General features: G+C 40.3%; 1 protein-coding gene across 9 annotated transcripts in view; it reads left to right on the forward strand.

Moving 5' to 3' along the window:
- The window catches only part of RIMKLB (ribosomal modification protein rimK like family member B), an 88587-nt gene extending 77782 nt beyond the window's left edge, over window positions 1-10805 (forward strand). Inside the window, exons 4-7 of one of the 9 annotated variants that reach the window (XM_050749553.1) lie at window positions 111-4637; window positions 6867-6944; window positions 7406-7570; window positions 10622-10805. In XM_050749553.1, coding sequence (XP_050605510.1) covers window positions 111-574 — 464 coding nt within the window. In that variant the 3' untranslated portion in view covers window positions 575-4637; window positions 6867-6944; window positions 7406-7570; window positions 10622-10805. Of the gene's footprint in view, window positions 1-110; window positions 7571-10621 lie in introns of all 9 variants that reach the window. The other 8 variants (XM_050749555.1, XM_050749550.1, XM_050749552.1 and 5 more) reach the window with 8 other exon arrangements.
- Window positions 10806-27756: the final 16951 nt, after the last annotated feature.

Here is a 27756-nt window from a genome sequence, read left to right on the forward strand (position 1 = left end):
CTTTATTTTCACTATTAATTTAGAAGAGAGGCTTAGCTTTGGAGGCCAACTTTAATTTTATTTCAAAAGTTCATGATTTTGTTAATTTCCTGTCTTGTTTCTCTTGCCAGGTGGTGTGGGGATGATGTGCTCATTGAGTGAACAAGGGAAGCAGCTAGCTATCCAGGTGTCTAATATCCTGGGGATGGATGTATGTGGCATTGACCTGTTGATGAAAGATGACGGCTCCTTCTGCGTCTGTGAGGCCAATGCAAATGTAGGTTTCATCGCCTTTGATAAGGCTTGTAATCTAGATGTAGCTGGTATCATAGCAGACTATGCCGCCTCCCTTCTACCCTCTGGCCGGCTCACCCGGCGTATGTCCCTGCTCTCCGTGGTGTCCACTGCCAGTGAGACTAGTGAGCCGGAGCTGGGTCCCCCAGCCAGCACTGCTGTTGACAACATGAGTGCAAGTTCCAGCTCTGTTGACAGCGACCCTGAAAGCACGGAGCGAGAGCTGCTCACCAAGCTCCCAGGGGGCCTGTTCAACATGAACCAGCTGCTAGCCAATGAAATCAAACTACTGGTGGACTGACTCCACTGGTAATTAACCAACAAAACCCTTGTAAAACTTTCTTTCTTTTTTCTTTTCTATTTTTGAAACCAACTTGCAATGCTGTTCATGGAGGATGCTCAGGAAGATGAGAGAAAATTAGTAGGATTAGTTGGAGAGAGTGGGAGATAGATGAGACCTCTGCTCGTAAGATGTTACTTTCATTTACAAATCCTACAAATAGAGAGGCAGAATAGGTGGGGTATAGAAAAATGTCAGGCTCTCATAGTTCCCCTTTAAATTGCTAAAAAATTTGTATACTCATAGGCCATGAGGAACAAATACTTTTTTTTTTCATGGTCCCTTGCTTTTGTTTTTGTACAAAAAAAAAAATAATAATAACAGTTTTGCTACAAATATCCGAGTAGCATAACTTCACATTGTGTTGGAAGATTTGTCATTGAGGAAAACATCTGCTTAAATTACAGGAATTTTTGTATTATACAGCTCTGAAAATTCTGCCATTTCCTTATTAACTAGCAGCTTTAGTTTGTAGTTTATGAAATCTCGAGGGGCTCTTTTACTGGGATTTCTTATTTTTGTTTTTTGTTGTTTTCCCCTTAATTTGGTGGGAGGGTCAAAGTGACTATAACCCAATAAAGACTTCTTAATGACAAAATTGGCATGTTTGCATGATGAAATGGAAATGAACAGTATTGCAATGTCCGGTATACAAAATAACATTTATTCGATGTAGATAAAATTACACTACTTTAAAATATGTGCATTGACTTGTATTTGTTAGTGTTTTAGTCTTTTTTGAAAGATGTGCTCTGTTAATGTTGCTTTTTTTTTTTTAAATACATGCTAGTCTAACATTTCCTGCTCTATGCCTGCATCTTTAACAATGGCCAAAGTGAAGAAAATGCTACCTTTTTTGTTAACAAGACACTGACTTGAAACGTGTACATTTAAAGCCTTTTATTTTTTCCCTTTTTCTTTTGGTGGTTGGGCATTTAAATAAGGACAAGGAAAAATATTTTTGGGGGCAAATCAAGAGCCTATGAGTTCTAAGTATACAGCTGAAGTGATTTCGAATGCCAGCGTTATATATTTGCATTTTTCACATTTTACAAGGGAGTATATATGTATGTGTGTGCACGCATGCATGTGTATGTGTTTTGCTTTTTGTTTACATCAGCTAATCAAAAAGGATAATTTAGAAAATGGAGCATGATGGGAAACAGAGTTTATAAAACAGATGAGTTGTTTTCATAAGTAGACTCCACTGGGGTAGAGGTATTCACCTTAAAACATAGGGTGAATAGATGCTTTTTTAGGCCTTTTCGTGTATATGTACGTTGTTTGTTTTTTTCCTTTTGTTTCTAGCCTGTTCAGTGTACAGTTTATTCAAGGCTACATGCTTTTCCTTAATGCTTCTGGCTATGCATTTTCTCTTTTTACATATAGGATTGGGATTGGGGGTGGGTTGGATGTTTTTGTTTGGGGACTTATTTAGTAGTATTGAGTCTCTTATAGCCCTACTCTTAAGCCTTCAATACTGTCCACTCTTTATATTCCTTTACTTTCAGAATTTATAAAAGCCCCCAAACTGCATATAATATGAGCCTTTAAAACATGGGTAAAACTAATCCCATTGATGGGTTTGGATGGTATGTTAAGAAATGGAGATGCTGCAGAGCCCAGCGTAATTTTTTAAACAGCAAGTTTTCCATCTCCCTACAAATCCTCTGAAGCTTTTACCCAAGCCTTTCTTGCCTCTCCAGTGCTATTTTCCTTCAGATGGACCTTAAACATAATTTCTTGGACACTACTAGAGAGACTTCGAGGCAATAATAAAATATCAGTATTAACCAGCTATAACAGAGGTTTGATCATGCTTACTTGTACAGTTTTTCCCCCATTTTAAAAAGGAATGTAATAAAATTTGTTTTTTCCGTAGAATTAAATAATATTAAAATTGAGTGAAAGGTTGATTGTTGATGAATAGAATAGTACCTCTCATCTGTGCAGTGTCTCATTTCACCTCAGAGAAAAGGATACATAAGAGGAGTTTGTAATTTATCTTAGGATATTCTAATTGCATTTAAAAGAACTTATCTTGCACAGGGTAATTGGGGGACTCATACATATATTAGTACCTCTGACTCATTAACAGAAAGAAATACTTGATACTTCTTTCGCTGAATGACCATACTGTGGAGGATGCATACTATTTGGTATAGAGAAATAAATGAGGAAGAAAGAACTGCTTAATTAAATTATCATTCATATGTTCATGTAGAGACCATCTGGTTGCCATGTGTATTATGACAATACACTTTGAATAGTTACATATCACAAGTATATAGATGAATACATTTAAAACAACCTCTTTATTCAATGAAAAGGTAATGTTTGTGTTGGTGGGGTAAGGCATCAGGAAAAATGTAGTTAGTCTTTTTTTAACTTACATCAAATTAACCAACTATATTATAGGAAATATGTGAAATTAGTTCATTAGCTTTATTCACTGTTATGCATTCACATGATATTAAAACATACACTCACATGTTAGAATGAAAAGAGCAGTAGTTATCTTAGATTTTAAAAACATGGATATCTTCTTGAATTCCTTCAAGATTAAGGTAAAGAATAAGAGCAAATCATTCTGGAACTACCCTAAGGAAACAGCAGCAGATATTTAGGTGAAAGTTAAATTTATTTTCATAATTGTTTAATAACTTTTGTATAATCTTCATTGCTATTATGAGAGATAAAATGTGTATATCAAATATGTGTAATGATAAAATCTGAATTATTGTGAATTTTTTGTATATTGTTAAAATTGTAATTCTAAATTGTATTTCAAAAATAATTATTTCTGATATTGTTTTTATGTCACCCATGATGAAAACTGGACTTTATATATCTAAACATATAAGTATGAACTCTTCTATTTAAAATTTTTAATAGTTTTTTTCTTTTTTGGTGCCTATAATTGATTGGTCATTTCTGCTGGCTTTTCTCCAATGAACATTGAAATCTTTCTGTATATGTTATCAATAAGAAAACTACCCTGGAACAGTAGAAAAACCCAACAAGAGACTTGGCATTCATCAAGCACATTATCAGACTTTGAGAAGGTATTGAAGGCATTGACTTTGAAAATCATCTTTTTCTCAAGAAGAAAGCAATGGAGAAGCAAATTTGCTTCATTCAGTGAATCCCCAGTTTGGGGTTTGTGGGGCTTAGAGACATTGTGAATCAAATCTTGTGTTATACTTTTCTCCTGGCTCACTTTTTTTGAGAAGGTTTATGGGCTATTTGGCTGGTGAGACACGATCCCCTCCTAAGAAAATGTAGGTGCTCAGACAGGTAACCACTGCTGCTACTGTTTTTATTTGTTTGTTTGTTTAATTTTATTTAAGATTTGTTTTTGTTGTACTAGGATTTTTAAAAATGTAATATATTGCAGGATTTATAACCAGGTTCACTGACTGCTTGCTTGCTTTCTTTTTTTTTTTTTTTTTTTTTTTTTCTTTTCTTAAAAAAAGAAAACAAAGTTTCATTTAAAATACATTTAGGCACCTTTGGAGCTTGGATTTTGGAATGTTTCAGTAGTGGACAGAAATCTGCTGTTGGAATCTTCTAGTCTTCCAGGTTTAATTTGAAATGTTTTTAGTTTTGTTTTGGATTTTTGTGTGGTATTTTATTTCCTTTATACCAATGCCATTTTGCCATGCTGTTTTGGGGTGGCTGCCTAACTCTAGTGAAAATTCTTTCTGTATTAACGAAAGTTTGGCCTTTGAAAATCCTTAATGTTTTGCATTTTTTACATTGTTTTTAAAGAAATATTCTAACTGCTTGCACTGTTACTGTTCTTTACCAGCCTTTTCAGGAGCCAAAAAAACAAATACAAACAAACAAAAAAATACCCAGAGAAAAAACTTTCCTTCTTCCCCCTTCCTGATGATGAGTGAGAAGTATTGAGAACTTTCGGGGTCAGTGCCCTTCTAAACTCCCCTTCCCCCAATAATGCAGCTGTGTAATGAATGGTAAATGCACCGGTTTGGATTCAGGCACAGCCCCAGTCTGCCTGCAGGTAATTTGACTCTTTCTCCTTTCTTTCCATCACTAGGCTAACTTTTCTTTTTTAAAAACTTCTTCCTTTATGTACTTCAAAAAAGTAACCATGGGTTTGTCATAATTCTCACTTAAAAATAATGCATAAACATATCTAGCAAGTAATATGATTAAAGAAGAGCTTTTGGGGATAAAGTTTGACTTGGTTATGATATACCCAAGACTTTCTTGGGAATTTTATCCATTTAGATGACTCCATTTCTTGCATATATGTCTATAATTAAGTATTTCAGAGTGTGACTTTTTTGGCTTTGTTTTTGTTTTGGGTTTGTTTGTTTCTTCCATTGTGCTACTCTGGCTTAAGCTTTTTCAGGGGTTGGTGTTCCGAATACACAGTGAGCTCACAGTATAAAGACATCAATTAGGAGTTGACAGGTATGGAAAACTAGAGTTTTGAAAGGTAAAATTAGGTTCTAGGTTATATATATGGTAAAAACTCGACATAGCATTCATTTTACCTTAGTGCTTCTCTTTCTGTGACATTATGAAAGTGAAAGGGAATAATAAGACAAAGATAATACAAAAAAATTTAGTTCTTTTAGGAGCAATGTGATTTCAGAACTAATCATTTTGGCATTTCTAAGATACTAGTTCTAACAAGGAGATGTGAGCAGTTTGAGATGATCAGAAAATCATGGTTTAAACCTTCAAAAATTACAGGTTTGGACAGATAGGAGGACGTTTCTGAAGCACAACATGGCTAAGCACGTTAACCAAGGACATAAAATGTCAGGGATAGGACTACACCTTGTCCATTTGAATAGCCTTTCTGTTAAGTAGTAAATTAAACTATCCTCTCCTCTGTCTTTACCCCAGTCTACCTACCCTTTCTTCCTTTCTCCTATACTTCCTAGAGTTTTAGCTCTGAACTTTTATTATTTTGGATATTATCATCTTTCTAATAGGTAGAATTTTAGTGAAAGTAATCAGGGCCTTTTCAAAATACACTTCTGAATAAATTTCATCCTGTGGCTTTAGACATACTATCCAAAGAGGCTATACATCCAGCAAGTCACTGGTTAGTGAATAGGAAGTCTTGGCTTGTAATGCTATTTCTTGTAGCTAAAGGAAGACATGTGATAAGTGATTAAGCTGTTCTGTGCTTCAGTTGACTCTTATAAGGACAGTCATTCCCTTTAAGCATCTTAAGACAAAAATATTTATCTGTTTAATTGGAATTTACTAACAGAGGGATCCCAGCTGCACTCATGCAAGAATGTGACATATACCAAAAAAAAAAAAAAAAAAAAGCTCATTCAGGAGAGCCTTGTTCTCTTGCTGATAAGAATGGCTAACATTAGTAACATTAGAGCATACAGACTATGTGATTGTATTAGGCATGGAGAGTTAAACCACCTCCGGTCAGCTGCCTGTTTGAATACCACTGACTTGCTAAGAATGATTTCGCTTTTAGATTTTACCATATTCAAACTTACTAGGTGAGCCTTATATAGCATATATACCTGGGTGCTATTGTGGGGTTTGGGAACATGAGGGGTGGGGTGAACTGTTGTTGTTTTAGGTTTCAGTCAGACAGACATCCCTGTGCCTCAGTTCCCAGAAGCACAGCAGGCCTCTAGGAGCATCCGTGGGAACGGCGCAGTCCTGACATCACCAACTCTCCTGCTCAGGCTCATCCCATATACAGAGGTCAAAGGGTGGGGTTTGAGATTGGGGGAAGGAATGAGAAAGTAGAAGCAATGTCACTTCAGTGCCACTGTTGACTAGTCTTTGGTGCTTATGTCAGTGTTTGTTTTATTTCCTGATTTTTTAAAGTTGGCAAAACTGCATATTTTTATCTCGATGAAGGCAGTGGGAGGGTGGAACAGAAACAAGCCATTACTGCTATTTCTAGTTCATTACTAGAGACTGTCCCTTAATAGCTAATGTAGAATAAATTTGAAACATAGACCTAGATGACAAAAAGAATGGGAATAGAAATGAATCTCAGGATTTGAACAAACAGAAGATGTTTATGCTGTGTTAATCCCCAGTTCTACAACTGCTATTACATTTGTCATTCTGTCTTCCCTTTTCCCCTAATTCTTTTATGTACGTATACAGTTTGAGGAAATGTGCATTTATGGTCAGTCCTTTTTAAAAGACTTAATGACTTTATTACTCTTTTGCAAAAAAATATACCCACTGCTTATATGGGCATACAAATGCTACCCTATTTTAAATGTAGGTGGCGTATGTGTTCGTGTTTTAATGTATTCAGAGCCATTGGGCAATAAGCAGTCCAGAACATTGAAAACTCAAGCAGGTAAAGCACCTAACACCCTTAGTTTCTAGAATTACTTTGAAAAACTTTTATATTGCTGCATCTTCCACAGTTCTTTGGGTAGTCTCTGAACTTAAAATTTGTAGGAGTTGTAGACTACCTACTTAAAATTTTAAGTTATGGTATTTGTTCATAGATTGTAGGGGTAGGTGAAGAAGGAAACAGATAAGAAAATGGCTTCTTGAGGTGGCAGCTGCTGAGTGGCTAAATCTTTCCACTTTCTACTTTTTTTGTAAATTTTCCCAGCTTAGCATGAACATTGATCGTACAGTGTTTTATTTTCTGTGATTGGGATTTTCGTTTTTTATTTTTGAAGCGAAGGTCTTAGAGAAACATTAAAAAGTTGGTGTATATGCAAAATATGAAATGTTAAACAAAGGGATTTTTTTCTATTTAATCTGAATGGTAAGCAAGAACTTTTTCTATATACCCTTCTGCTGCAGCAGAGAACTAAACTGGTAGGTGGCAGCAGAGGAAGGAATTCTTCAGATTGATGGCTACTGACTTAAAGCCTGCATAGGAGAAGAGAGAGAGCATGACATACCAAGTGAAGCAAGGGGGACAAAAATGGAAACAGGACTAAGATTCCTGCATTTTGACTCTAAATGGTAAGTTATCTTTAACTAAGAATGTGTTTTTAGTCTGATAGCCATGTTATATAAATTACATGATTTGGTACTGTGGCATGTAATCATAAATGCCTGTAGGTCCTTGCCTTACATTGAATTTGACCTCACTGGTATACTGTCATTCTTTACTTTGAATAATAACTATAGTATTAGTTATTATTGTAATAGTATGTAAAATTAGGATTTTCTTCTCAGTATGTTGGTATATGTGACCTTTATGGAAAAATTATGCTGACAGTAAATCTGAATTTTTTTTAATTTGCAAGATAAATAAAATATGCATTGTTAATCATTTTATACAAATAAAAGGTTCTGGCCACGCACCATGGCTCACGCCTGTAATCCTAACACTTTGGGAGACTGAGGTGAGTGGATCATCTGAGGTCAGGAGTTCAAAACTAGCCTGGCCAACATGGAGAAACCCCATATCTACTAAAAATACAAAAATTAGCTGGGCGTGGTGGCAGGCACCTGTAATTCCAGCTACTCGGGAGGCTGAGGTAGAAGAATAGCTTGAAACCCAGGAAGCAGAAGTTGCAGTGAGCGGAGATCACATCACTGCACTCCAGCCTGGGTGACAAGAACAAAACTCCATCTCAAAAGAAATAATAAATAAAAGATTCTTCCCTTTTTAGTGGGAGCTTTGGGAAATAACAAAAGGGTATAATTGGAAAAAAATTACTGGGGGTGGAGTGATCTCTTCCAACTGGCTGTCTCTAGGTCAAGACCCATTTCTTTGTCACTGTGCCATGTTCCACCCTGCCATTAGTTCCACCCTGCCTGTTCGCCTTTCTCTCTTGCTTATCTGGCTTTTCCCCTGTTCCTCTCTCTCTCCCTGTCTTTGTGCCTCTCCCTTACCGAGTCTGTTTGTAAGCTGCTTTCTCTCACATTCAGTCCTGAATTTTAATTATCCGATGTTGCCATTTTCCATCTCTGCCTGCCTGTTTTTCCTAAGAGAGTGTATATGTCTGTCTTTCTCTTCCTCCCTCACTCCCCACTTTTCATTTGCATTCTTCATTAGAATTTGACTAGACTGAATAGAAATTAAGTGATACTTTGAAGTTCTCTAGAATTAAAGAATGTAAATTTCAATTAAATTTATAATAAGATGCAGACCTGTTTATTCACCCAACTACTTATTTATTTTAACTATAGTATCTGTTGTTTCTGGCAAGATCAGTTGGACAGAAATGAAAGGCATATGGTTCTTATCTTATTTCAGCTTTTTTTTTTTTTTTTTCCTTGAGACGGGGTCTCACCCTTTTTTGAGACAGAGTCTCGCTCTGTTGCCCAGGCTGGAGTGCAGTGGCCGGATCTCAGCTCATTGCAAGCTCTGCCTCCTGGGTTTATGCCATTCTCCTGCCTCAGCCTCCCGAGTAGCTGGGACTACAGGCGCCCGCCACCTCGCCCGTCTAGTTTTTTGTATTTTTTTAGTAGAGACGGGGTTTCACCATGTTAGCCAGGATGGTCTCGATCTCCTGACCTCGTGATCCGCCCGTCTCGGCCTCCCAAAGTACTGGGATTATAGGCTTGAGCCACCGCCCCCAGCCTGAGACGGGGTCTCACTCTTTCTCCACTGTACTCGAGCCTAGGTGACAGAACAGTAATTTTGATTACTATATAAAAATGTTAACGCTCTAGAACTGAAAGAAAGTGATAAACTTGAGTTTTAATCTGAATCAAAAATTGTTTTTTTTCTGTAATTTATTGTAAAGTTAACCTGGAACACGAGAGAGCATTTAACTTGAATTTTGTTTGTCTAGGCATATCGGCGCAATAATTTTGTTTTATTTTGTGTATGCTACAAGGAATTTTCATTAGATTTTTTCTCTTGGTACAATTTTTCTGACTAAAATGAAGCATAATTGTCTGTATTACAGGATTGCTAAGGAGTAATAGTATGGATCATCTTTGTGATTTTTTATATGTATAGTATATAATTATAAAAATATATAATTATAAAATATATATTATGTAATTATAAAAAATGTATTTTTTGTTTTTTTTTTTTTTTTGAGACAGTCTTGCTCTGTCGCCCAGGCTGGAGTGCAGTGGCGCGATCTTGGCTAACTGCAACCTCCGCCTCCTGGGTTCAAGCGATTCTCCTGCATAAGCCTCCTGAATAGCTGGGATTACAGGCGCACGCCATCACGCCTGGTTAGTTTTTGTATTTTTACTACAGACGGGGTTTCATCATGTTGGTCAGGCTGGTCTTGAACTTCTGACCTCGCGATCCGCCTGCCTCAGCCTCTCAAAGTGCTGGGATTACAGGCATGAGGCACTGCGCCTGGCACAATTATATTTTTAAAGTTACGAATATTCAGTGTCTGAAATTAGGTTTTTTTTGTTTTTTGTAAAATATGTTATTTGTATAGTGCAGTTTAAATTAATTCCTGGGAGGGTGAGCACCATGGCTCTTGTCTGTAATCCCAGCATTTTGAGAGGCCAAGATGGGAGGATCACTTGAGGCCAGCCTAGGTAACAAAGCAAGACCCTGTCTCTAGAAAAAACAAAAAAGAAAACTTTGGGAAAATATATTAACTAAATAAGCTGTCTAAAATCACAAAACTTACAGATTAAAAAAGGAAAAACGTTTTGGCTGTTTTGATGTTAGCATCTTAATTAAGCAGAAAATATTATGGACCTATAAATTGAACTTATGACTATTCACTCACTAGAGAGAACAATTTCCAGGGAGTTAGAATAGTTTTTCCTGAAAGAGAGTCAAATTTGGGAAATAAGATTGTTCTTGTAAAACAGTAATAGGTTTAGCTTTTATTTTTTAATGATAAGAACATTAAATGTCTTCTAAGTCAGAATCAGAGTGTACCTTTTTTAGTTGAGCTCACCAAGACAAAGAATGGTAATAACACAAAGCTGGTTGTGATTTTTGGTAGTCTAATCAATTTAGAATGTTTTATTGTCATGTTAGTTGATTTTCTGTCTTTATTTTCTTTTTATTTTTTCTTATCCTGGTTATAGAGACTTTTAATATCTATTATTTAAATAAGTTGTGTTTTTCCCCCTTAGGTTCTTTTGAAGTAGCCAGTGGGGTTACTTTTTTGCTTACCCTCATCAACAGAATGGATGAAGATAGATTTGACTCTGTGTTTTTTCAAGTGGAGAATGTGAATGTACAGAACAAGAAAGCAATAACTAACCTGTTTGATGCCGTCTGTTTTCTAAATAAAGACACCATGCACTGGAAATAAAATAGCGTGCAGTATGACTTGTTCTTTATATCAGTTCACTTTGGTTCAGATATCTAGACTTGATTTCTAGCTCCACATGTCATTCCCTTTTTTCTACTCTTCGCCTTTTGCTCTTGAGTCCTTTGGTTCTTAACAGGCTGATTTCTATGATACCTTCTAACATGATTACTCCTTTTGGCACATAGGTGAGCACTATTCAGTGGATTTTCCCCTGTCCTTTTTATCACACTTTTATCTGTCCATGCTGAATAGTTGTTACTGTAAGTTTTTAATCTCTGAAGAAATGCAAACTTTTTAAAAATTTCACCCTGAACATCATAGAGTGTACGTACACCTATGTGGTACAGCCTACTATATACACCTAGGCTATATGGTATAGCCTCTTACTTGTAAGCTACAAGCCTGTACACCATGTGAATACTGTAGACAATTGCAACGCAATGGCAGCTATTTTTTTTAAATTCAATGGCCGGGCACAGTAGCTCACACCTGCAATCCCAACACTTTGGGAGGCTGAGGTGGGCAGATCACTTGAGGTCAGGAGTTCAAGACCAGCCTGGCCTCCATGGAAACTTTGTCTCTACTAAAAATACAAAAAATTAGCGGGACATGGACCTGTAGTTCCAGCTACTTGGGAGGCTGAGGCAGAATCCCTTGAGTCTGGGAGGCAGAGGTTGCAGTGAGCCAAGAACACACCACTGCACTCCAGCCTGGGCGACAGAGTGAGACTCCATCACAAAAAAAAAATTAACGAGGTGCTGGGCATGGTGGCCCGTGCCTGTAATCCAGCACTTTGGGAGGCCCAGGTGGGCAAATCACTTGAGGTCAAGAGTTTGAGACCAGCCTGACCAACATGGTGAAACTCTATCTCTACTAAAAATTATATATGCAAAAATTAGCCAGGCATGGTGGCGCATAATCCCAGCTACTCAGGAGGCTGAGGCAGGAGAATCGTTTGAAAAACTAGCTGGGCACAGTGCCTCATGCCTGTAATGCCAACACTGGTAGGCTGAGGTGGGCGGCTCACTTGAGCCCAGGAGTTCAAGACCAGCCTGGGCAGCATGGTAAAATCCGGCGTCTACAAAAATTGCAAAACATTAGCCAGCATGGTGGTGCACACTTTTCCCAGCTACTCAGGAGACTGAGGTGACAGGATCACCTGAGCCCGGGAGATCGAGGCTGCAGTGAGCCGTGATCATGCCATTGCACTCCAGCCTGGGTAACAGAGTAAGACCCTGTCTCAAAAAAAAAAAAAAAAAAAAAAAAAAAAAACTCTACTTGATTATTATCATTTAACAAGTTTATTGTTAAAGCATGCATGGTAGTGTCACTTTGGATCCTCCAAAAGGCAGACACCAAGGTGGAGTCAGATAAGCTAGAGCTGTATTGAGGGAAATGCCTATAAGGGATACAAGGAAAAGGGACCAGTAGGCAGGGAAGGCCTTCAGAATGCAATGTGCATATGACAGAAGAGAGAGAAAAGAACTCAAACCTCAGCTGCTCTGAGAGTCTGCCAGCCTGATGAGAAGTCTCAGAGCAGATGACCTATTAGAGTAGCCCTGGATTGGGCAGAGATGGCCTGACTACCACTCCGGAGCAGCCTGGGGAGAACACATGGGTTTCATGTGAGTGCTACAACAGATCAGGAGGACTGGCAGCTGGTGGCTGTCAGCCAGATTTGTTACTTGTATCCAGTTTTCTTGAGAACTGAGTGGCACAATTCCACTCCTTAACACTGCACAGATCCACTTTACACCTTTGGGTAGCCCCTCCACAGTTCCATGAGCTTCTGATGTAAACTCCACATTACATCGCATCTTTTCCTGCCGCTGACACCCTCTTATACTATAAAGTTTGTCAGATCATGTGGTCCAATTTGCAAGGCTGCTTGCATCATAGCCTGAATCTTAATTTTCAACAGCCCTTTCTTGCTCTAAGGCCCTACTCAAGCCTACTATTTTTTTCATGTCATTTACTATATGGGTTGGAGTAGTCTTTCTAGGTGGAATGTCTTGCTTTCTGAATCTAGAGAACCCCAGAGTTACAGTGCTTGCTTCCTTGTAGCAAGTGATGCAAAACGTAGTAATGTGTCTTTTTACTCTGTAGAGTATTCCAGCATGCCCATGACCCCTGGTCTCCTAGAACCCTTAAAGGAATGGCAGATCCTGGCTGGGCGCAGTGGGTCACGCCTGTAATCCCAGCATTTGGGAGGCCGAGGCGGGTGGATCATGAGGTCGGGAGTTTGAGACCAGCTTGGCCAAGATGGTGAAACCCCGTCTCTACTAAAAATACAAAAATTAGCCAGGTGTGGTGGTGCACGCCTGTAATCCCAGCTATTTGGGAGGCTGAGGCAGGAGAATTGCTTGAACCCGGGAGGCAGAGGTTGCAGTGAGCCGAGATCGTGCCATTGCACTCCAACCTGGGCAACGAGCGAAACTCCATTAAAAAAAAAAAAAAAAAAAAAAAGGAATGGCAGATCCCCAGATCTATGTAGGGTTTCTCTCTCAACTGGAACACATAGCAAGGCTTCCAGTGTTCTAGCTACCTTACATTCATTTTGCTTATTTAGCATGATGTCATTGATGTAATGTTCTATGGAATGTCCAGATGGCCCACGTATTAGGCCATTCTTGCATTGCTATAAAGAAATACCTGAGACTGGGTAATTTACAAGAGAAGAGATTTAATTGGCTCCTATTCCTACAGGAAGCACAGCAGCCATCTGCTTCTGGGGAGGCCTCAGGAAGCTTCCATTTCATGGCAGAAGCCAAAGGAGGAGCAGGTGTATCACATGGTGAAAGCAGGAGCATATGGGGGGAGATGCCACACACATTACCAGATCTCGAGAGAACTCACTGCCATGAAGACAGCAGCAAGCTATGCAGGATCCACCCCTATGGTCCAAACACCTCCCATGAGGCCCCACCTTTACAGCCTGAGATTTGGGCAGAGACAAATATGCAAACTAGATCATTCCACCCTAGCACCTCCCAAATCTCATGTCCTCACATTACAAAGTACAATTATGCTTTCCCAACAGTCCCCCCAAAGTCTTAACTCATTCCAGCATTCACTCAAAAGTTCCAAATTTCAAATCCAAATTTTTATGTGCAAATGAGTTCCTTCTACCTATAAACCTGTAAAATCAAAACAAGTTATTTACTTTGAAGATACAAGGGGGGTATGGGTATTGGGTAAACATTTTTGTTCCAAATGGGAGAAACAGGCCAAAAGAAGGGTTATGGAGCCCATGCAAGTTCAAAACCTAGCAGGGCAGTCATTAAATCTTAGACTCCATATTCCATATCCAGGGCACACTGCTGCAAGGGGTGGACTCCCAAGGCCTTGGGCAGCTCCGCCCCTGTGTTTTTGCAGGGTTCACCCCCTCAGGTGCTCTCACAGGTTGTGGAGTGCCTGTGGCCTTTTCAGGCTCAGGGAGCAAGCTGCAGGTGCATCTACCATTCTTGGGTCGGGAGGATGGTGGCCCTCTTCTTACAAATCCACAAGGCAATGCCCCAGAAGGGACTCCATGTGGGGCCCCCAATCCCACATTTCCCCTCTGCACTACCCTAGTAGAGGTTCTCCATGTGGGCTCCACTGCTGCAGTAGGTTTCTGCCTGAACATCCAGGCTTTTCCATACATCCTCTGAAACCTAGGCAGAGGCTGCCAAGAACTCGCCACTCTTGCACTCTTTGTACCGGCAGGCTTAACACCACATGGAAGCCATTTACAACTTGTATTATCCAAAGTGGTCGCTTAAGCTGTACTTGGGCGCCTTTGAACCCTGGCTGGAGCTAGAGCTGCCAAGATGTAGGGAGCAGTGTCCCAAGGCTATGCAGGGCAGTGGAGCTCTGCCCTGCACAGGACAGAAACATGAAATCATTCTTCCCTCCTAGGCCTCAGGGCCTGTGATAGGAGGAGCTGCTGCATAGGTCTTTGAAATGTATTCAAGGCCTTTTTTCAGTCTTGATTGTTAGCACTGGCTCCTTTTTAGTTATGTAAATATCTTTAGCAAGTGGTTGCTCCACAGCCTGCTTGGATTCCTCTTTCGAGAAAGCTTTTTCTTTCTTTGCCATATGGGCAGGCTACAAAATTTCCAAACTTTTATGTTCTGCTTCCCTATTAAATATAAGCTCCAATTTTCTTCCTAATTTCCATTTGAGACTCAGCAGCTTGGATCTTGCTGTCCATATCACTATCAGCATTTTGGTCACAGTCATTGAACCAGTCTCTAAGAAGTTTTAAACCTTCCCTCAGCTTCCTGTCTTTTTCTGAGCCTTGTAAACTCTTTCAGCCTCTGCCTGTTATCCAGTTCCAAAATGACTTCCACATTTTCAGGTATTTTTATAGTAATTCACCCCGGTGCCAATTTTCTCTTAGATTGCTATATAGAAATGGCTGAGACTGGGTAATTTATAAGAAAAGAGGTTTAATTGGCTCACGTTTCTACAGGCTGTACAGGAAGCATAGCAGCATCTGCTTCTGGGGAGGCCTCAGGAAACTTCCAATCATGGCAGAAGGCAAAGGGGAAGAAAGCACATCACATGGTGAAAGCAGGAACAAAGTCCGGGGGCAGGTGCCACACACTTTTAAATCACTAGATCTCGAGAGAACTCAAAAGACAGTACCAAGCTATGAGAGATTCGCGCCCATGATCCAACTGGCCAGGCCCCACGTTCAGCACTGGGGATTACAATTCAACATGAGATTTGGGTGGGGACAAATATCCCAACTATAATAGCCTATGATTCACATTTTATCATCAAAGGAGCAAATACTATTCTTGGGACAAAACTAAGTAAATATTGTCTGTCCCACATGGATGTGAACTATTTCTAGTCTTTTTCCTGGTAGAAGTAGGGGAAAAAATGCATTTACTAAATCAGTGGCTGTGTATTATGTACCTCAGACTTAGTACTCCTACTGTGTGCAGTCATTGAGTGAGAGTAAATCAGAAAGCCGCCTCAGTGTGAGAACTGAGGTGGATCCAAAAACAGCAACTGGCTGGGCATGGTGGCTCACACTTGTAATCCTAGCACTTTGAGAGCCCAAGGCAGGCAGATCACTTGAGGTCAGGAGTTCGAAACCAGACTGGCCAACATGGTGAAACCCTGTCTCTACTAAAAATACAAAAAATTAACCATGCATGGCCGGGTGCAGTGGCTCATGCCTGTAATCCCAGCACTTTGGGAGGCCAATGCAGGCCGATCACCGGAGGTCAGGAGTTCAAGACCAGCCTGGTCAACACAGTGAAACCCCGTCTCTACTAAAAATACAAAAATTAGCTGGGCATGGTGGCTTGCCCCTGTAGTCCCAGCTACTCAGGAGGCTGAGGCAGGAGAATCACTTGAACCTGGGAGATGCAGGTTATAGTGAGCCAAGATTGTGCCACTGCACTCTAGCTTGGGCTGCAGAGCAAGACTCTGTCTCAAAAAAAGAAAAAAAGAAAAAACTTAGCTGGACATGGTAGTTCATGCTTGTAACCCCAGCTACTTAGGAGGCTGAAGCAGGAGAATTGCTTGAACCTGGCAGGCGGAGGTTGCAGTGAGCTGAGATTGTACCACTGCACTCCAACCTGGGCGACACAGCGAGACTCCATCCCCACTAGCCCCACAAAAAAAAACAGCAGCTGGAGGCTGGCCAGGGAACTATATTTCTCATAGAGGCCTACCTGCCTTCCTGTCTTTCTTCCATCCTTCCCCCTTTCTCTCTCTTTGACATAACTTAAAAAATAATTTTCATTATGTATGCATTAACATTGTTTTATTGTGGCAAGAACACTTAACATGAGTTCTACTCAACTGAGTTTTAAGTGCCTAATGCAGTATTGTCATCTACAGGCACGATATTGTACAGCAGAGCTCTAGAATTCATCTTGCATAATTGAAATGTTATATCCATTGATTAGCAACCTCCCATTTCCTGCAACCACCATTCTACTCTCTGTTTCTATAAGTTTGACTATTTTAGATACCTCATATAAGTGGAGTCATGGAGTATTTATCCTGCTGGGACTGGCTTATTCTCTTAGCATAATGTCCTCAATTTTATCATGTTGTTGCATATTGCAGGATTTCCTTTTTTAAAGCTGAATAATATTCCACTGTGTGTATATACTACATATTTTTAAATTCATTCATTGGTCAATAGACTTTAGGTTGTTTCCAGTCCTTGGCTAAGAACAGTGCTGCAAATGAACATGGAAGTGCAGATATCCAAGATCCTGATTTCAAGTTTTTTTTTTTTGATAAATACCCAGAAGTAGTATAGCTGAATCATATGGTAGTTGCATTTTTGGAGAAACTTGCATGCTGTTTTCCATAGCAGCTGCACCATTTTACAGCAGGTTTTCTTAAGGGAGGTTTGGGTGGTTTACCTCTATGGCTGCCAAAGCTCACAGTGTACAAATAGTTCTCAAGAAGAGAATAAATGAAGGTAAAATCCACTGACACCCCTCCCGTTCTGGTAACCTTACTCCCTAGAGAAATCTGTTAACTGCAAGTAAACTGTTACATGCAAGTAAACTGTTAACATTTACTTGCATATACTTCCAAAATTTGTATATCCATTTATAAGCATTTCTTAACCCAATGGGATCATGATATAAGCAGTGTTCCGTAACTTAACATTACATCCTGACTATCTTGCCATACAAGCAGGTATACTACTATCTCAGTGTTTTAAACAGCAACATAAAATTTTATTATTTGTTTCTACCATAATTTATTTCCTTGGTTTAATTAAATGAAATAACTCAGTATTCTTCCAATAAATTCTCACTCCCCCATCCCCCGCCACCATTTTTTGAGACAGGGTCTCACTCTGTCATCCAGGCTAGAGTGCAATGATGTGATCACAGCTCACTGCAGCCCCGACCTGCTGGGCTCAAGAGATTCTCCTGCTTCACCTTCCTGAGTAGCTGGGACTACAGGCATGTACCACCATACATGGTTAATTTTGAAAATGTTATTTTTATAGAGGTAGGGTCTTCCTATGTTGCCCAGACTGATCTCAAACTCCTGGCCTCAAGCAATCCTCCCACCTCAGTCTCCCAAAGTATTGGGATTACAGATGTGAGCCACTATGACTAGCCGATTTTTCTCCTTTGCTTGCATTTGTTATATGCAGCCACAAAATTCTAATACAAGAAAAGAGAATGGGAGACAGGCACAGTGGCATGTTTCTGTAGGCCCAGCTATTTGGGAGGCTGAGGTGGGAGGATCACTTGAGTCACTGTGTTGCCTTTGCAACACAGCAAGATACAATCTCAAAAAAAAGAAAAAAAAAGAGAGAGAGAGAGAGAAAGAGAAGGAGAGAGACAGACTGGGAACAAGAACATAAACTATTTGACATATTTACTTGGAATAATCAACTGAAAATTATTTGAACACAATGAGCATTGCTGGAGGACAGGTAATCCATTGTGGGGAAAATCTGTATCCCAATGGTAAAAAATAAAAAGTGCCTGGAAAGTTATGGAGAGGCTCAGGATGTTATACCCAAAGTGAACCCCAACATTTAGTCTTGTGGTTAATTACCAAAAAGTGAAGGAAAAACTTAAGTTCATAAAATGATGCCTTAGGCTGGGCGCAGTGACTCACACCTGTAATCCCAGCACTTTGGGAAGCTGAGGCAGGTGGATCATCCAAGGTCAGGAGTTCAAGACCAGCCTGGCCAACATGGAGAAACCCCCGTATCTACTAAAAATACAAAAATAGCCGGGCATGGTAGCATGAACTTGTACTCCCAGCTACTCAGGAGGCTGAAGCAGGAGAATCATTTGAACCCAGGAGGCAGAGGTTGCCATGAGCCAAGATCATGCCACTGCACGACATCCTGGGCAACAGAGCAAGACTCCATCTCAAAACAAACAGACAAAAAACCCATAAAATAATGCCTTGCTTTTCCATCAGTGATAGACTGGATTAAGAAAATGTGGCATGGAGATTCCAAGATGGCCGAATAGGAACAGCTGCAGGCTGCAGCTCCCAGAGTGAGCAAGACAGAAGACAGGTGATTACTGCATTTCCAACTGAGGTTTGAAGAGAGCAGTGGTTCTCCCAGCATGGAATTTGAGATCTGAGGATGGACAGACTGCCTCCTCAAGTGGGTCCCTGACACCTGAGTAGCCTAACTGGGAGACACCTCCTAGTAGGGGCCGACTGATACCTCATACAGCCAGGTACCCCTCTGAGACGAAGCTTCCAGAGGAAGGATCAGGCAGCAACATCTGCCGTTCTGCAATATTTGCTGTTCTGCAGCCTCCGCAGGTGATACCCAGGCAAATAGGGTCTGGAGTGGACTTCCAGCAAACTCCAAAAGACCTGCAGCTGAGGGTCCTGACTATTAGAAGGAGAACTGACAAACAGAAAGGACATCCACACCAAAACCCCATCTGTACGTCACCATCATCAAAGACCAAAGGTAGATAAAACCACAAAGATGGGGAGAAACCAGAGCAGAAAAGCTGAAAATTCTAAAAATCAGAGCACCTCTTGTCCTCCAAAGGATTTCTGCTCCTTGCCAGCAAAGGAACAAAGCTGGATGGAGAATGACTTTGACGAGTTGAGAGAAGAAGGCTTCAGATGATCGGTAATAAGAAACTTCTCCTAGCTAAAGGAGGATGTTCAAGCCCATCACAAAGAAGCTAAAAACCTTGAAAAAAGATTAGACAAGTGGCTAACTAGAATAAATAGCGTAGAGAAGTCCTTAAATGACCTGATGGAGCTGAAAACCATGGCACGAGAACTACGTGAAACACACACAAGCTTCAGTAGCCGATTTGATCAAGCGGAAGAAAGGGTATCAGTGATTGAAGATCAAATGAATGAAATGAAGCGAGAAGAAAAGTTTAGAGAAAAAAAAAGTAAAAAGAAACGAACAAAGCCTCCAAGAAATATGGGACTATGTGAAAAGACCAAATCTACGTCTGATTGGTATACCTCAAAGTGACAAGGAGAATGAAACCAAGCTGGAAAGCACTCTTCAGGATATTATCCAAGAGAACTTCCCCAACCTAGTAAGGCAGGCCAACATTCAAATTCAGGAAATACAGAGAACACCACAAAGATACTCCTCAAGAAGAGCAACTCCAAGACATATAACTGTCAGATTCACCAGAGTTTTAATGAAGGAAAAAATGGTAAGGGCAGCCAGAGAGAAAGGTCGAGTTACCCACAAAGGGAAGCCCATCAGACTAACAGCGGATCTACTGGCAGAAACTCTACAAGCCAGAAGAGTGTGAGAGCCAATATTCAACATTCTTAAAGAAAAGAATTTTCAACCCAGAATTTCATATCCAGCCAAACTAAGCTTCATAAGTGAAGGAGAAATATAATTATTTACAGACAAACAAATGCTTAGAGATTTTGTCATCACCAGGCCTGTCTTACAAGAGCTCCTGAAGGAAGCACTAAACATGGAAAGGAACAACAGGTACCAGCCACTTCAAAAACATGCCAAATTGTAAAGACCATCAATGCTAGGAAGAAATTGCATCAACTAATGAGCAAAATAACCAGCTAACATCAGAATGACAGGATCAAATTCACACATAACAATATTAACCTTAAATGTAAATGGGCTAAATGCTCCAATTAAAAGACACAGACTGGCAAATTAGATAAAGAGTCAAGACCCATCAGTGTGCTGTATTCAGGAGACCCATCTCATGTGCAGAGACACACATAGGCTCAAAATAAAGGGATGGAGGAAGATCTACCAAGCAAATGGAAAACAAAAAAAGGCAGGGGCTGCAATCCTAGTCTCTGATAAAACAGATTTTAAAGCAACAAAGATCAAAAGAGACAAAGAAGGCCATTACATAATGATAAGGGATCAATTCAATAAGAAGAGCTAACTATCCTAAATATATATACACCCAATACAGGAGCACCCAGATTCATAAAGCAAGTCTTTAGAGACCTACAAAGAGACTTAGACTCACACACAATAATAATGGGATACTTTAACACCCCACTTTCAACATTAGACAGATCAACGAGACAGAAAGTTAACAAGGATATCCAGGAATTGAACTCAGCTCTGCACCAAGCAGACCTAATAGGCATCTACAGAACTCTCCACCCCAGATCAATAGAATATACATTCTTCTCAGCACTACATTACACTTACTCCAAAATTGACCACATAGTTGGAAGTAAAGCACTCCTCAGCAAATGTAAAAGAACAGAAATTATAACAAACTGTCTCTCAGACCACAGTGCAATCAAACTAGAACTCAGGACTAAGAAACTCAGTCAAAACTGCTCAACTACATGAAAATGGGACAACCTGCTCCTGAATGACTACTGGGTACATAACGAAGTGAAGGCAGAAATAATGATGTTCTTTGAAACCAATGAGAACAAAGACACAACATACCAGAATCTCTGGGACACATTTAAAGCAGTGTGTAGTGGGAAATTTATAGCACTAAATGCCCACAAGAGAAAGCATGAAAGATCTAAAATCGACACCCTAACATCACAATTAAAAGAACTAGAGAAGCAAGAGTAAACACATTCAAAAGCTAGCAGAAGGCAAAAAATAACTAAGATCAGAGCAGAACTGAAGGAGACAGAGACATAAAAAACCCTTCAAAAAATCAATGAAGCCGGGCGCAGTGGCTCACGTCTGTAATCCCAGCACTTTGGGAGGCCCAGGCGGGTGGATCATGAGGTCAGGTGATAGAGACCATCCTGGATAACACGGTGAAACCCTATCTCTACGAAAAATACAAAAAATTATCTGGGCATGGTGGTGGGCAGCTGTAGTCCCAGCTACTCGGGAGGCTGAAGCAGGAGAATGGCATGAACGTGGGAGTGGAGCCTGCAGTGAGCCGAGATGGTGCCACTGCACTCCAGCCTGGGTGACAGAGCAAGACTACATCTCAAAAAAAAAAAAAAAAAAAAAATCAATGAATCCAGGAGCTGGTTTTTTGAAAAGATCAACAAGATTGATAGACTGCTAGCAAGACTAATAAAGAAGAAAAGAGAAGGCCAGGCGCGGTGGCTCAAGCCTGTAATCCCAGCACTTTGGGAGGCCGAGACGGGCGGATCACGAGGTCAGGAGATCGAGACCATCCTGGTTAACACGGTGAAACCCCGTCTCTACTAAAAAATACAAAAAACTAGCCGGCCGAGGTGGCGGACGCCTGTAGTCCCAGCTACTCGGGAGGCGGAGGCAGAATGGCGTGAACCCGGGAGGCGGAGCTTGCAGTGAGCTGAGATCCGGCCACTGCACTCCAGCCTGGGTGACAGCGTGAGACTCCGTCTCAAAAAAAAAAAAAAAAAAAGAAGAAAAGAGAGAAGAATCAAATAGATGCAATAAAAAATGATAAAGAGGATATCACCACTGATCCCACAGAAATACGAACTACTATCAGAGAACACTATAAACACCTCTATGCAAATAAACTAGAAAATCTAGAAGAAATGGATAAATTCCTAGACACATACACCCTCCTAAGACTAAACCAGGAAAAAGTTGAATCTCTGAATAGACCAATAACAGGTTCTGAAATTGAGGCAATAATTAAAAGAGACCAACCAAAAAAAGTCCAGGACCAGATGGATTCACAGCCCAATTCTACCAGAGGTACAAAGAGGAACTGGTACCATTCCTTCTGAAACTACTCCAATCAACACAAAAAGAAGGAATCCTCCCTAATTCATTTTATGAGGCCAGCATCATCCTGATACCGAAGCCTGGCAGAGACAACAAAAAAAGATAATTTTAGACCAATATCCCTGGTGAACATCGATGCAAAATTCCTCAATAAAATACTGGCAAACCGAATCCAGCAGCACATCAAAAAGCTTATCCACCACTATCAAGCTGGCTTCATCCCTGGGATGCAAGGCTGGTTCAACATATGCAAATCAATAAACATAATCCATCATATAAACAGAATCAAAGACAAAAACCACACGATTATCTCAATAGATGCAGGAAAGGCCTTTGACAAAATTCAGCAGCCATTCATGCTAAAAACTCTCAATAAACTAGGTATTGATGGGACATATCTCAAAATAATAAGAGCTATTTATGACAAACCCATAGCCAATATCATACTGAATGGGCAAAAACTGGAACCATTCCCTTTGAAAACCGGCACAAGACACAGATGCCCTCTCTCACCACTCCTATGCACCATAGTATTGGAAGTTCTGGCCAGGGCAGTCAGGCAAGAGAAAAAAATAAAAGGTATTCACTTAGGAAAAGAGGAAGTCAAATTGTCCCCTGTTTGCAGATGACATGATTGTATATTTAGAAAACCCTATCATCTCAGCCCAAAATCTCCTTAAGCTGACAAGCAACTTCAGCAGTCTCAGGATACAAAATCAATGTGCAAAAATCACAAGCATTCCTATACACCAATAACAGACAAACAGAGAGCCAAATCATGAGTGGACTCCCATTCACAATTGCTTCAAAGAGAATAAAATACCTAGGAATCCAACTTACAAGGGAAGTGAAGGACCTCTTCAAGAACTATAAACCACTGCTCAACAAAATAAAAGAGGACACAAACAAATGGAAGAACATTCCATGTTTATGGATAGGAAGAATCAATATTGTGAAAATGGCCATACTGCCCAAGGTAATTTATAGATTCAGTGCCATTCCCATCAAACTACCAATGACTTTCTTCACAGAATTGGAAAAAAACTATTTTAAAGTTCATATGGAACCAAAAAAGAGCCCACATTGCCAAGACAATCCTAAGCCAAAAGAACAAAGCTGGAGGCATCACGCTGCCTGATTCAAACTATACTACAAGGCTACAGTAACCAAAACAGCATGGTAGTGGTACAAAAACAGAGATATAGACCAAAGGAACAGAATAGAGCCCTCGGAAATAATACCACACATATACAACCATCTGATCTTTGATAAACCTGACAAAAACAAGAAATGGGGAAAGGATTTCCTATATAATAAATGATGCTGGGAAAACTAGCTAGCCATATGTAGAAAGCTGAAACTGGATCCCTTCCTTACACCTTATACAAAAATAATTCAAGATGGATTAAAGACTTAAATGTTAGACCTAAAACCATAAAATCCCTAGAAGAAAACCTAGGCAATGCCATTCAGGACATAGGCATGGGCAAGGACTTCATGACTAAAACACCAAAAGCAATGGCAACAAAAGCCAAAATAGACACATGGGATCTAATTAAAGTAAAGAGCTTCTGCACAGCAAAAGAAACTACCATCTGAGTGAACAGGCAACCTACAGAATGGGAGAAAATTTTTACAGTCTACCCATCTGACAAAGGGCTAATGTCCAGAATCTACAAAGAACTTAAACAAATTTAAAAGAAAAAAATCAAACAACCCCATCAAAAAGTGGGCAAAGGATATGAACAGACACTTCTCAAAGGAAGACATTTATGCAGCTAACAGACACATGGAAAAATGCTCATCATCACTGGCCATCAGAGAAATGCAAGTCAAAACCACAATGAGGGCCGGGCGCGGTGGCTCAAGACTGTAATCCCAGCACTTTGGGAGGCCGAGATGGGTGGATCACGAGGTCAGGACCATCCTGGCTAACACGGTGAAACCCCGTCTCTACTAAAAAATACAAAAAAAAAACTAGCTGGGCGAGGTGGCGGGCGCCTGTAGTCCCAGCTACTTGGGAGGCTGAGGCAGGAGAATGGCGTGGACCCGGGAGGTGGAGCTTGCAGTGAGCTGAGATCCGGCCACTGCACTCCAGCACTCCAGCCTGGGAGACAGAGCGAGACTCTGTCTCAAAAAAAAAAAAAAAAAAACCACAATGAGATACCATCTCACACCAGTTAGAATGGTGATCATTAAAAAGTCAGGAAACAACACATGCTGGAGAGGATGTGGAGAAATAGGAACGCTTTTACACTGTTGGTGGGACTGTAAACTAGTTCAGCTATTGTGGAAGACAGTGTGGTGATTCCTCAAGGATCTAGAACTAGAAATACCATTTGACCCAGCCATCCCATTACTGGGCATATACCTAAAGGATTATAAATCATGCTGCTATAAAGACACATGCACATGTATGTTTATTGCTGCACTATTTACAATAGCAAAGACTTGGAACCAACCCAAATGTCCATCAATGATAGACTAAATTAAGAAAATGTGGCACATATACACCTTGGAATACTATGCAGCCATAAAAAAGGATGAGTCCACGTCCTTTGTAGGGACATGGATGAAGCTAGAAACCATCATTCTGAGCAAACTATTGTAAAGACAGAAAACCAAACACCACATGTTCTAACTCACAGGTGGGAATTGAACAATGAGAACACTTGAACACAGGGTGAGGAACATCACACACTGGGGCCTGTCATGGGGTTGGGGGAGGCGGTAGGGATAGCATTAGGAGATATACCTAATGTAAATGATGAGTTAACAGGTGCAGCACACCAACATGGCACACATATACATATGTAACAAACCTGCACATTGTGCACATGTACCCTAGAACTTAAAGTATAATAATAATATGAAGAAAGTGTGGCACATATACATCATGGAATACTACACAGCCATGAAAAAGGATAAGTTCATGTCCTTTGCAAGGACATGGAGAAAGCTGGAAACCATCATTCTCATCAAACTATCACAAGGACAGAAAACCAAACACCACATGTTCTCACTCATACGTGGGAACTGAACAATGAGAACACATGGACACAGGGCGGGGAACATTATACACTGTGGCCTGTTGGGGAGTGGTTGGCTTGGGGAGTGATAGCATTAGGAGAAATGCCTAATGTAAATGACAAGTTGATGGGTGCAGCACACCAGCCTGGCACATGTGTACCTATGTAACAAATCTGCTCTTTGCGCACATGTACCCTAGAACTTAAAGTATAATAAATACATAAATAAATAAATAATAATGCCTTGCTTTCACAAGGCAGTAGAAGTCATGGATTGACCTGAGTGACACTAGATCTAGTGAAGGATAGTTGCATCATCGTAGGGGTGTAGTAGGATTAAAGAATTGCCAAATCTAATTAACATCTAGGGACTATAATGTATCAAAAAGAAAAGTCATTTGTACCAGTTCAATAAAAATCCATTGAATATTTGAACACACACTTGGGGATTGTAATCAAAATCCAGTTTTGGTATAATTAGAATATGAGATCATAACGAAAGCATAAAGTCTGCCAATTCAGTATTTCCAAAGCAATTTTCATTTCATTATATTCCCCACTTTATACCTAATTCTACAGGAAAACCCATTTAAGTGAAAATACACACCAAGATCAGCCAGTCGAAAACAATACGTATTTACTGGGCACAGGTCATAAATATTTATATATTCAGTGTATGTGTAAGCAGAGGAATTCTAGATCACTTTATGTAAAGCATCTCTGCCAGAGAGCATGAAATATAATGCTCCTACTCTGGGTTGAACAGGCCTAACTCTTGACAACATAAACATATTATTCCCAGAGCAGATCTATGCAGATTTCCCAGTTAAGGGAGTTTGCCATGAAGTCAAGCAATAAGTAAGACCAATCAAGTCTATTATTTGCACAATAGTCTTTAATAATCCTAGCCTAATCATTTGACATTTGATAGTAAGCAAACTTCAATTAGAATTGGTTCTAAATTCAGCTTTGCCACATCCTAGTTCTGTAATAGTGGGCAAATTAACCTCTCTGTACACCAATGTTTATATCTGCAAAAGATAATCAATGATAGGTTTTTCTTTAAGAGAGTTAAATAATCCTAGTAGTGTGTGGAACATCACCAGTATTAAACAAATGGCTCTCCTAGAATTTCCCTCCTTTGTACTGAAGGACCATAAAAAAACTATAAGTGACAATCTCTTTTTTTTTTTTTTGTCTGAGACAGAGTTTTGCTCTTGTTGCCTAGGCTGGAGGCTGGAGAGCAATGCCGCAATCTCGGCTCACTGCAACCTCCGCCTCATGGGTTCAAGTGATTCTCCTGCCTCAGCCTCCTAGGTAGCTGGGATTATAGGTGCCTGCCACCACGCCCAGCTAATTTTTGTGTTTTTAGAAGAGATGGGGTTTCACCATGTTGGCCAGGCTGGTCTTGAACTCCTGACCTCAGGTGATCCACTCTCCTTGGCCTCCCAAAGTGCTGGGATTACAGGTGTGAGCCACTGCGCCTGGCCCTACAATCTCTGTCTTTATTAGCCTGTTGGGTTATGGAGAGAAGGAAAAATACTTATGAACAATTAAAAAACAAATTTGCAAGGTAGTATAAAATTAGGTGTCAACGTGAGTGGTAAAGAAACTATTACAGAAATTCAGGGGCTGGCTGGGCATGGTGCCTTACACCTGTAATCCCAGCACTTTGGGAGGCCGAGGCAGGCAGATCAATTGAGGTCAGGAGTTCAAGACCTCCTGGTCAACATGAAACCCCGTCTCTACTAAAAATACCAAAAAAAAAAAAAAAAAAATTTAACCAGAGGTTGTGGCACATGCCTGTAGTCCCAGCTACTTGGCAAGCTCTTGGACCATGTCTCCTTCGAGCTGTTTGCAGACAGGTTTCTAAAGACAGCAGAAAACTTTTGTGCTCTGAGCCCTGGAGAGAAAGGATTTGGTTGTAAGGGTTCCTACTTTCACAGAATTATTCCAGGGTTTATGTGTCAGGGTGGTGATTTCACACGCCATAATGGCACTGGTGGCAAGTCCATCTATGGGGAGAAATTTGATGACAAGTACTTCATCCTGAAGCATATAGGTCCTGGCTATCCATGGCAAATTCTGGACCCAACACAAACAGCTCCCAGTTTTGCATCTGCACTGCCAAGACTGAGTGGTTGGATGGCAAGCATGTGGTCTTTGACAAGGTGAAAGAAGGCAAAAATATTGTGGAGACCATGGAGCACTTTGGGTCCAGGAATGGCAAGACCAGCAAGATCACCATTGACTGTGGACAACTCTAATTAAAGTTTGACTTTTTTTTAATCTTAA

Source organism: Macaca thibetana, chromosome 11 (genome assembly GCF_024542745.1).
Source record: "Macaca thibetana thibetana isolate TM-01 chromosome 11, ASM2454274v1, whole genome shotgun sequence".
In the NCBI taxonomy this organism is placed as follows: Eukaryota; Metazoa; Chordata; class Mammalia; order Primates; family Cercopithecidae; genus Macaca; species Macaca thibetana.